This window comes from Dendropsophus ebraccatus, chromosome 12, assembly GCF_027789765.1.
Source record: "Dendropsophus ebraccatus isolate aDenEbr1 chromosome 12, aDenEbr1.pat, whole genome shotgun sequence".
In the NCBI taxonomy this organism is placed as follows: domain Eukaryota; kingdom Metazoa; phylum Chordata; class Amphibia; order Anura; family Hylidae; genus Dendropsophus; species Dendropsophus ebraccatus.
Genome location: NC_091465.1, coordinates 43,313,737 through 43,325,753, shown reverse-complemented (window position 1 = coordinate 43,325,753; position 12,017 = coordinate 43,313,737). Strand labels below are relative to the sequence as shown.

At 40.8% G+C, this 12,017-nt stretch overlaps 1 protein-coding gene across 2 annotated transcripts; it reads right to left on the bottom strand.

The window, feature by feature from the left end:
- Positions 1 to 347: 347 nt before the first annotated feature.
- On the bottom strand, positions 348 to 11,047 carry IL10RA (interleukin 10 receptor subunit alpha). 2 transcript variants are annotated; one of them, XM_069947058.1, is made up of 7 exons: positions 10,801 to 11,047; positions 6,451 to 6,571; positions 5,304 to 5,476; positions 4,751 to 4,920; positions 2,612 to 2,759; positions 2,075 to 2,199; positions 348 to 1,829 (listed from the first exon to the last, which is right to left on the bottom strand). In XM_069947058.1, the coding sequence occupies exons 1-7, from the start codon at positions 10,877 to 10,879 to the stop codon at positions 1,098 to 1,100; spliced, it is 1,548 nt and encodes a 515-aa protein (XP_069803159.1). In that variant the 5' UTR covers positions 10,880 to 11,047; the 3' UTR covers positions 348 to 1,097. The 2 variants fall into 2 exon arrangements, with proteins under 2 accessions (XP_069803159.1, XP_069803160.1); XM_069947059.1 differs by having other exon boundaries at positions 348 to 1,826.
- Positions 11,048 to 12,017: the final 970 nt, after the last annotated feature.

Here is a 12,017-nt window from a genome sequence, read left to right as displayed (position 1 = left end):
GCCCCTTTCTCTGAATAAGGGATCTCTAGCTGAGGTGGGAATACCAATTTAATGTTTTTTCAGCATTTATCCATAGAATATGCCCTCTGATTGGTGCAGTGCCAAAACCTGCCCCCCCCCCCCCCCCCTCTCCCATCCTACTGATCACCTGGTTGGCTGAGCTGTGGCTTCAACACAATAAACAAATGAAGCAGATGGCTATATTCATTGTATAGTTATGGCGTCTAGTTGCAATACCCAGAAAACCCTTTAAGGGGTTAAGATTTCAAGCTTTGAAATAAAAAGTTCAAGCACTAAAATTAATGTGAGTTTTTCAATGTTCTGTCATAATATAGAGAAAACATCAGTAAAGTTTTTGTTCAGTTTATTAATACAAACAAGGGTATAAAAGCCATTGATATCTATACAGTGTGTAAACGTAAGCATGATCAAGAAATGTAAACAATATATACAAATAAATAAATATATACAAACTACTGTGCATACTGATTGTGTATATTGAAATCAGTGACCATCAGGTGTGTTGTCTATAAAGATCTAATATATCAAAGTGCAAATACACACCAATGGATTTATTACCAATATGTCAATATATAATTGCTGAACTAGAAATATCAGGATATATCACATATTACATTGTAAGATTAGATGTCCCTGCACATGTACTCTTTCCCTAGTTCCCTAGAGTTGTCAGTCTCATCTAAAGCCTTCAGATGCCTGATCAATATGCTTATTACATACAGCACTATCATACTGTATCATTTATTAGAAATTCAAGATCTAGGGGCTCCACATCCTTAAGGAAAGTTTCTAGAATGAACTAGTTGAGGCTAGTAACGTTTTTCAGGTTCATGGCCAGCCTATGACTATAATGTGCTAGCCATATGGCCTTCAAAGAAAGACAGGTGAGGCCAACAGGAGACTTAAGTATAATACTGTATGGAGGAGCCATTCCCACATTATTTAGTTGTATAAAACACATGACACTTATCTGTGATGGCCGGGATCAGAGATAACTCAGATCCCCCAGTGTAACCCCTCAGATGCATGGTTAACAAGCTCATTACATAAAGCACCAACACATCTCCTTCAGAAACTTAAGCTCTAGTGTCTAGGAGCTCTACGTCTGTAAGGGATGGTGCGCTGACCCCTAAATCCCACAGTACCCGGCTGAAAGGACTGAAAGCTACTGTATGTGGTATTGGAGTTTGAAATGTCTTTGGGACCTGAATCCATGGTTCTTCAAAAATGTTACAGTCTATTTTGTCCTTGCATAAATTCTCCGGCCTTTGAGAAAGGTAGTCCTTAATTTGTGGTTGCCATGTGTTCTCCAATTCCCCATCCTTAAAGGAGTTTGGTTTCTTTTCTGGGTCTAGTTGTTTCAGGTACCCCAGCATTACATTAACCTCTACCTCCTCCCTGCAGTCATCACAACTCAGTGCATTTCCTCTATAGGGAGTATCAGTATGGCTGCTTGTACGCTTGAGGGTCGGGGAACCTGTTGAAAGACTGATACCGCTGTCCTCTCCTTGGAGACTTCTATTGAGGTCTTCTTCTTGTACAGAAAACTCTTTAAAGCCGGAATTCATCCTTGGCTCACTGGTTTCATGCTCATCTGCACATCTCTCAGGAGACTCCGGAGAAAGTTTTAATAGGTTGTTTATGAAGAATTGACTTCCAAATCCGCTATCTGCACTGCTACGCATGGGAGAGTCTCTTGGCTCGGTCATCAGATGATCTTTCAGGACAGTCTCCCAGGATAGGGTTGTTTCAATAACAGGAGAGGGGGGTTTATCCATCCAGGACCAACTTCTCTGAATGAGAGACTTCTGGAGGTAATACATTACATTAGTTTAATGATGCTTAATAGTAAAGGTGCTGAGTTATGAAAGTGATCGAATATAAATTCTACAGTGTATCTTAACAATGGCATTCTATATTATGGGTGCGTTATATGGTGGCACTAGGTACACTTTGAGTTCCCTGCATTGGTATGACACCATACGGGGTCCATAAACATGGCACTTTGTTATTTGTTCTGTGATTTTATGATAGTTATGTACATTTAACTCACCAGTGTTTTAGGGGTCTTCACAACTCCACGGATATATAAACAGATGAACAAATTGACACAGATCAGTAAGACCAGAAAGCTCAGGATGCAGACTGCTAGTATCAGGAGAGTAGTGCTTGTCAACCCTGAAATGGCATAGGAAGATGTGGATGTCAAATACTGTCACGGCCAAGGGCTGTTATTAAAATTGCAGTCTAATCTGCTCGCCAGGTGTTATAGAACAGGAGAGCTGAGCAGATTGATGTATAGTTTTGTAAAAAAAAAAAAAAAAAGTTCCAGGATACCTTGTCATTATAAACATCTGTTCATTCCAGGCTAAGTAGTCATGTGGGCAGTCAATCACTGGGTAGGACCGCCTACATGACTACTTAGCCCAGATAAATAAGTTATTCTAGAACTTCTTTCATATAACGATACATTTATCTGCTCATCTCCACCTGCTCTATAAAAAGCTGCCTGCAGATTGCACTGCAATGTCTCAGGTTCCCTTTAAAAGTTAGCTACTGTATAGTAAAACCAGAGATCCCACTGTCTTACCATATTCTCCCAGGTAGATGCAGACCTCTGGGGACGGTTCTCCAATGTTCTGACGTGATGCTATTGAAGGCTGAACACTCAGGCAATACTCATTTGATTCAGCAAGGTCAGAAATACTGAAACTTTCAACATTCTTTACATGCTGAAACTAATAAAAATAAGATAGATTAAGAAACTGCAAACCATAGAGTTGTATGTATATTTCAATGCATGCAGTGCTGAAGAAGAATACAAAGAGACAGCATTGGAGTTTGCAATTTTCAGTGGTGTTTTCAGGTTCGTCTTTTCAGGGTGTGGCAATATTTCATGTCAGATTTCCTGTTACTGACAGTACAGCATGGTTTGTATAGACTTTGCACCCATCTATGTGGGCTCGGCCACACTAGCGTTTTTACATGAAACTGACGGATCCATTCATTTTTTGTAAACGGATAGCTAAAGACGGATTTGCTAACGGATGTCAACGGATGCAAACGAATAGCCAAAAATGTTAGTGTATCCGTTTATGTTAGTAAAATTAGCATAAGCTTGTCATCCATTCGTAATTTCGTTCATGTCCGTTTTTCTTTTTTTTTTTTTTTCCAGCTCCTCCCCTTTCTTCCCAGAAGAATTTCCTGTCTTCTCTCCCCTACTGCGCATGCTCCAACTAGAAAACGGAATGGGACGGAAACTTGAACAACGGACGCAAACGGTTTAACCTTCCTTTTGGATCCGTCACCATTGACTATCATTATAAAAAAAAAATATATTGCATCAATCCGTTTAAGTTCCATTTTTGAAAACGGAAAAAAAATACTGCAAACACAATTTTTTTGTCCGTTCAGAAAAACGGAACTTGAACGGATTGCATGCTAACTAAGCACTATTTGGTCAAACGGAGCACAATAAAATATCATTGAAATGTATGGGGATTATAACGGATCCGACAATTTCCGTTTCGCTTTCTCTAAAATGGAAAAAGATGACGGAATGGTGCCGGAAGGACGAACGCTAATGTGAACGTAGCCTTAGGGCTTAGAAAGAGCAGGATTTTTCTCTCTGTTGCATGCTACATCTTTCTGTTTAGACACTAGATCTATATACAGTTTCACTGTAGACTTTGAAAGATACCCCAAAGGCATAGCAATTACTGGGAAGCTAAAATCTCCAATTTCCTGTGATATGTTTAAAAAATACTATAGTTTGATAGGGAACACAGGACAAATACACCATGTACAATGTGGCCATGTATAGTTGATTGAAAAAGATTTTGATGTGAACTCTTGACGTATCAGCTAATGACACAATGTCACTGTTGCTTCACTCCGCTTCCCTTCATGTGATTTTTGTAATCACTATTTTTGTAAACTTCCCTTACCAAAAATGACTCCTTACCCCAGAAAAACTGTTCTAAAGCATTGGCCACTAGTTTTCTCCCTTTCTTGTAATCTTCTGTCCACTACCTGTTGTCGGGAAATAATTTTCTAGTAACAGAGAGACCAAGACAGCACACAGGAAGTGGGAATGAAAGAGGAGAGGGAGAGAGATAGGAATAGAACTAACTGTGGAAGCTTAGTCAGTGCAGTTTTAGCAGCACTATGCCATTGGCATGTTGGCATGTCTTGTGCTGGGGGTGACTGGCTTGAGAAGTAAGGGAGGAGAGAGTTAATTATATGATAGTAAAAAGTCCTTGTTGCTAATTCCTGCCTTCATGGTCTCTATCATGTACCTAAGAAGTGCAGATTTTCCAGTAATGATTGGGAATGAGCTAATGTAGGTAAGGGCATAGCTGGAGGTATGCATGGCAAAGGGCAAGAACTGGCTATAATTAAGAACTCTTCTTGTGCCAGCTAATCAGTATGTCAGTGGAAGGGATTTGCTATAGGTTCATACAGTACACTGTCTCGGTTGCACGTATGCTATTTATCAGAAAGAGTCCTTTTCTGTACTTCCTCCCACAACACTTTCACATTGTGGTAAATAATATGCAAACATTATAACGTCACTTAAAAGAAATATTGCCTAGCACAGAAATCCTTTCCGAAACAAGTGGGCTAGTTTGGACTTAATGCTGCCTTTAAGTAAAATAACCCAATGTTGATCTAAACATGTAGCAACCATGTATAAAAAAAACTTACACACATATTTGGCTTGCCTTACCGTGTGATTATCTTTAGTTCGCCGGATTTTTAATGTATATACACGATTATAATGGAAAATATCCTTGTAATTACGAGTAATGTTGTCCTTTGTGATCTCAGGTAAAATTAGCTCAACGTGTAGTAATGTTCCATTTACGTCAAGCAGTACAGTTGGTGGAGGAAGGTTAACTGTGTGAAAATCATAGGATTAGTGTTCAATGTATACAATACATAAAATTGCATTTTCTAAAAGGGTACCTGTCATGACGTTCTCCACCATGCCGGGTCAGTCCCATGCTTAAGCCCCATACTAATCCAATAGAGCTTGTGCACTTAACCAACCCAACAAGGTCGTATCCCTATTACCTAAGCCTCAGGAGGAAGGAGCGACTGCACGCTAAACTGGAGAGAAAACTTTATGACACCTCATGGTACCCATTAAATGTCTACAAGGGAATACACATCAAGGCTCACTAACAGGTCCACATTTCCACATTTTCCTATGCTTCCATGTTAAAAAACCATCCAATAGTGTAAACCAGTCTATACATGTCACACATATAATCAATCACCTTCTGTGAATGTGTATCGTGCTGTTCGGGACCACTCTGATGTTTGGTTTCCAAGAATACTCCTGACCCTTCCATAGTACCCAAGGCTCTTGGGCAAGGTCTCCCCTGTGAGATCACAATATTGGTGGCTTATATGGTGACAATGAGGTACAGACGTCCAGTTAGAGCCATACCTGAGAACAGAAAGGTAAGATGATATAAAATCTTCCACAGAACATCAAAGATATAAAAATAGGCTAACTATAAAAATTGGCTGCATCTTGAAGTTTCTTAGCTTTTTTTGGTTACTTTCATGTGTGTTCATTACGTGTATACTGCCCGAGCAGTATCCCCCATTGCTGCATACATTTCCTTTTTACACTAAAGTCAAGTATCAGGGTCCACTTGTGATTAGCCCACAAAATAGACTCATCCTCTATCCTCACGGGTGACCAATATGCCTAATCTGCCCCAGGGGGCAATGCACCTAGGATTTCACTGTATTGAGCGCAAAGTGTCTTCTTTGGCTGGTCTCTCGGAGATCAGTGATCTGTTTGCCACATTGTCTGACCACTGGGATCGCCACTGTTAATGGTCAACCTTGTTGAATAGAGTGGTGGTTGGACATGTGTGCTGCCCCTTCATTCAACTCTATGGTCCACAATAAGGGTATGGTCACACTGAGCAGAATCGGTGGAATTCCACCTGCCTCAGTGTCAAACAATGTGTCTATGGGAGGGCTCGCGCACCTCCACTCCTTCCACTTAAAGAATTACCATGTCATATCTTTGTATCTTTGAGCAGAGAGCAGAGGAAGTGGAGGCGCGCAAGGACACTGACACGGAGGCCGACGGAATTCCTCAGCGGAGAGCTCTGCCGCGGAATTCCACCGATTTTGCTCAGTGTGAACATACCCAAAGATAGCAGAGCACTGTACTCATGTACACAGTGGTCAAGCCTCCACTGATCAGACTTTCATCCCCAATACACAGAATATACACAGTCTGTTTCATGGCCAAACCCCTTTATTACATCATCTCTTTCTAAATTGCCTTCTGTCAATGTGCTAAAATTATTTCCTTGAAGAAATGTAATATTGCATATATATCTTTTTGCATTCTGGTCATGGCACACATGACGTTAACTATGCTTTCATGCTATTCCTTACCTAAGATAATCAACTTCATACAAGATTCCATCATCAGTGGTTTTGTCATGGCTCCAGGTTAAAATGTGGGCAAAGAATCCCAATTGGAAGTGGACATTTGTAGGAGATGTGACATTGTCTCCTATGGGAAAATCATAGAGTTGGTTTTAATCAGAATATACAACATACATAGAAAGTATCTGGTAATAGTTTTTTCCTTTGCATATTTTTACATTTTCAGTTCATTCTGACCCATTATCTTCTACAATGTGTCTGTGACTAATACCACATAATAGTAATATATCTATTATAGTGGAGGTGGAGGAAATACCCAACACACTTATCCAGAACAGAAAATCAGTAAAGTAATGGGTTAGATGTATATCTTCTGAGCCTATTTAGTAGAATCCAGAAAATTGTGCACATTTCTTTATCAGCTTTAACTTCTCTTCCATCACTTCTACATCCCGTAGCTGAACAGGAACCAGTGACGCCATCACACCACAACTTTACAGTATAGAAAGTTTCTGTACGTTATAAGATTCAAACACAGCGGAAGCTGCAACAGAAACCTTCAGTCTGCACAAAGGAAGTGAGTGTGTTTTTGAGAACAGGCATTAACTTAGTGTTTTTTTTATAGTGGAAACATCTTGGAAATCTATAGGTCTTGGAACATTATTGGTGTTACAAAGAAATTCATACATTTTGGGTTATTGGCAGCTGTTCAATATGAAATGTACACATTAGTAAAAAAATCATTTTTGAAAACCATCTGGTTCTAGAAAGTTAATATACATTTGCATTCTCCCGCTCCTCCGCTGATCGCTGTCACTTTTATGCAGGCCAACTATCAGCCCAAGGAGGGCTTATAGCAACACTACTGGCCGATGATCAGCCTGTGTAAAAGATCCTTTACCATGTCAGAACTGGCTATTACAGAGATATGGCCGGGGAGTAGATCATGCTGCCGCTGCACCCTCTATCCGGTTAAATCTCCAGATTACAGTGGGTCTCACTGCTAAGACCTGCTGTGATCAGGAGTAGTGCTGAGCGCAATCCACTCTTCGCCTGTATCTCCATTATGGGCAATTCTGACAATATAAAGGATCGTTAATCTGCTGATCATTGTCTCTATTAAATAGAGTGATAAATCGGACAAATCGGCCAGATTCGGCCGATTATTGCTGTAATAGGGCCCTAAGTCTATGAGACTACAAGTCTATGATTAGCTTCTGTATCAAAGACGGCTTATTCTAACAAATCACTTCCCATTGTAAGAGCAATGTACATATCCATTTTATTAGAACAATGGCATGTAAAATAATACACGAAGAAGCTGTACAGTTTGTCTGTTTTCTGACTGGATTAGGGAAGTATTAATTGTGGACATGCGTCATCCATCCTGCATGGGGGTTTCCATCCTTGTACTATCCAACAGTATGTAATTATGATACTCATGTGAGTGATACTCAATGGCTGCTAATACTGTATGTTTAGTATTGTACAACTCCATATAGTCCACAGGCCCCTTGGCTTTAAAAGATACAGTAATCTATATCATAAAAATCAAAGTCTGTCTGTCTGTCCTTCTGTCTGTCTGTCCTCTATAGACTTCCAAACGCCTGAACCGTTTGACCCCAAATTTGCCACACAGATACATTGGGTGCCCGGGAAGGTTATTGCGAAGGTCCCGTCCCCGCCAGATGTACAGGAGGGGAGGGGGAGGGGAAAGAGAGGCGCCCCATAGAGATGAATGGGAAAATCTCCTCACTGCAAACACAGGTGATATAATTAGCTGCAGCAGACACGGCAGTTGGAGCCTTAGCAACCAATAGGATTACTGCTCTCATTTTCACAGGGAGCAATGGTTGCTAGGGCAGCTGCCTCACAACATCCACAGTAATAACTGGTAGACCCCCTACTCCATCTATACAGTACACGTATATACAGGACCCCCTACTCCATCTATACAGTACATGTATATACAGGACCCCCTACTCCATCCATACAGTACATGTATATACAGGACCCCCTACTCCATCCATACAGTACATGTATACACAGGGCACAACAGGTATACCAAACTGTGACTGGGTAACACTGCCACACCAGACCTGAACAATACCGCCATACTGTGCTGGATAACACTGTCATACCAGACCTGACCAATACTGCCATACTGTGACTGGATAACACTGTCATATAAGACCTGACCAATACCGCCATACTGTGAATGGATAACACCGCCACACCAGACCTGACCAATACCGCTATACTGTGCTGGATAACACTGTAATACCAGACCTGACCAATACCGCCATACTGTGACTGGATAACACTGCCATACCAGACCTGACCAATACCGCTATACTGTGCTGGATAACACTATCATACCAGACCTGACCAATACCGCCATACTGTGACTGGATAATACTGCCATACCAGACCTGACCAATACCGGCAAACTGACTGGGTAACACCGCCACACCAGACCTGACCAATACCGCCATACTGTGACTGGATAACACTATCATATCAGACCTGACCAATACTGCCATACTGTGACTGGATAACACCGCTATACCAGACCTGACCAATACCACCATACCGTGACTGGATAACACCGCCACACCAGACCTGACCAATACCACCATACTGTGACTGGATAACACCGCCATACCAGACATGACCAATACCGACACACTGTGACTGAATAACACTGCCCTACGGGTAAATACAACCCTGCAGGTATACAGGACACTACAGGTATACAGGACCCCAAAACTATACACTACAGGTGCACAGGACCTCCTCAAAACTATATACTACAGGTATACAGGACCCCAAACTTTACACTACAGGTATACAGGACCCCAAAACTATATACTACAGGTATACAGGACCTCCACCAACTATATACTTCAGGTATACAGGACCTCCACCAACTATATACTACAGGTATACAGGACCCCAAACTATACACTACAGGTATACAGGACCCCAAAACTATACACTACAGGTATACAGGAACTCCACCAACTATATACTACAGGTATATAGGACCCCAAACTATACACTACAGGTATACAGGACCTCAAAACTATACACTACAGGTATACAGGACCTACACCAACTCTATAATACAGGTATACAGCACCTTCACCAACTCTATACTACAAGTATACAGGACCCCAAATATACTACAGGTATACAGGAACTCCACCAGCTATATACTACAGGTATATAGGACCCCAAACTATACACTACAGGTATACAGGACCTCCACCAACTCTATACTATAGTTATACAGGACCCTCAAACTATTTACTACAGGTATACAGGACCCCCGAACTATATACTACAGGTATACAAGACCTCCACCAATTATACACTACAGGTATCCAGGACCCTCAAACTATAAACTACAGGTATACAAGACCTCCACCAACTATACATTACAGGTATACAGCACCATCTATACACTACAGGTATACAGGACCCCCGAACTATACAGTACAGGTATACAGGACCTTCACCAACTGTACACTGCAGGTATACAGGACCTCTCTCAACTATACACTACAGGTATACAGCCCCCCCAAATACACACTACAGGTATACAGGAACCCCCCCCCAACTATACACTATAGGTATACAGCCCCCCCAACTATGCACTACAGATATGCGAGACCCCTAAAAACTATAAATTGTGGGTATACAGAACCCCTCCAACTATGCACTACAGGTATACACTAATTCCACTGATTAACTCAGATGAAACAATACCTTTAGCTTGGCCTCCTGGGCACCTTAGAACAAATCTAATTAACACACTGACACTTTATACCCGGGCAGCACCGGGTACATTTTCTAGTATACATATAAATTGTAATCATTTTAGTGGTCATATGCTGTCAGCATTTATATGTTTATAGATTTTATCTAATAACATAAATATCTAATAATAATAATAATAATAATAATAATAACAACAACAACTAATAATCATCATCATCAGAATTATCATAATACAACATGCGTCAGAAAAATTTAGGAACAGTCTATTATCCATCTCATCTATCTGTCTATGTATCATTCTGTATGTCCGTCTATATACGTATCATCTATGGTCTATCTATCTCCTATTTATCTATCTCCTATCTATCTATCTATCTATCTATCCATGGTCTGTCTGTCTATCTATCTATCCCTATAAATTCAAAGAAACTTATTTTATCATTTCAAATGTATCATTGTGTTTTCTATCATCTATCTATTAATTCATTCATTAATCTAATTCTTTCAATTAAAAATTCTTGCTTGATAATATGAGAGTAAATCTGCTAAATGAAGAAATGAGAGCTGATTTACCTTGTGTTGGTGAAAGCAGGCACAGAGCAGCACTAAGGAATGGCAGCCAGCCCAGCGTGAAGAGACACAGCTTTGCCATGGAGACCTGATATCATTGCTTCATCATACAGTAATCTGCTAATAAGTCAAAGAACACTTATCAGTCTGGATACTTCCTCATTGTTCTCCACGCCTTGGAGGAGGTGTCCTGATGTCCCACGCAAGGAAATACCAGGGGATATTTTGCAGAGACTCCTGAGAGATCAGTGTGAGGAGCTTACTAAGTGACAGCAATTTATATATACAGGGACTTCCTCCGAAATGTGAGCTGTACAATAGAACACTATGGGTGGTGGCTTCACTGGGTTTATTATTTGTTATACTGTATAAAGCTAATAAGGTGTAATAAACTATAATCTACAGCTAATTGTTGAATGTTACATCACAATAAGCAATGATATGAGGATAAAAAACTTTATGCCAGGACAGTTTATGCCTCATTCTAACTACTTGCTGGACATGGATGTTGCTATTTACTGTGGCATCTAAGGGGTTAAATCTGTTGCGATCGAATGAGAGATGTACAGTATATTATATTTTATCCCCAATACTGATGGGACAGGCGCAACAGCTGTGCTTACACCGTCCATGACCACCATGAGCGAAACTACAATTTTTTTGCAAAACCCCGAATGCTCGGCATTTCACTTCTGGTGGCTGGAAAAGATGGATACAGCCCTAGGGCTGCCTGGAAAACATGGATACAGCCATAGACCACTGGGAGTCAAATAATGAACGTTCGGAGGTTTTGCAAACCCAAACCTACTAAAGTTTCGCTCATCTCCATCTCATTGCCACACCACATGATACACATACAGCACAGCTCAACAGTATTGCGGCAATCCCTTCATGCATGCCTCAGCAAGCTATCTCACCTAGGACTGTCTGTTAGCTATGGCTGTAACAAAGATCGTAGACACAGAATCACTAAATAAATGAATACTGTCTAGTCATGTGTATGGCTAATTATTAGTGAAACAGATAGCGTGATCCATCTTCAAGGCATATTATACAAACAGTTGGTATAACAAAGGACAAAAGGGAACATTTATTAAGACCAGTATACTTGTAAGTCGGTCTTAACTTAGGCCCTGTTCCCATTCATCCTGCCAGGTGGGTCCCGCACCTGGCGCACAGTGTGCACAAAAATGTACACCTGCTCTGCCTTACTGCACCCC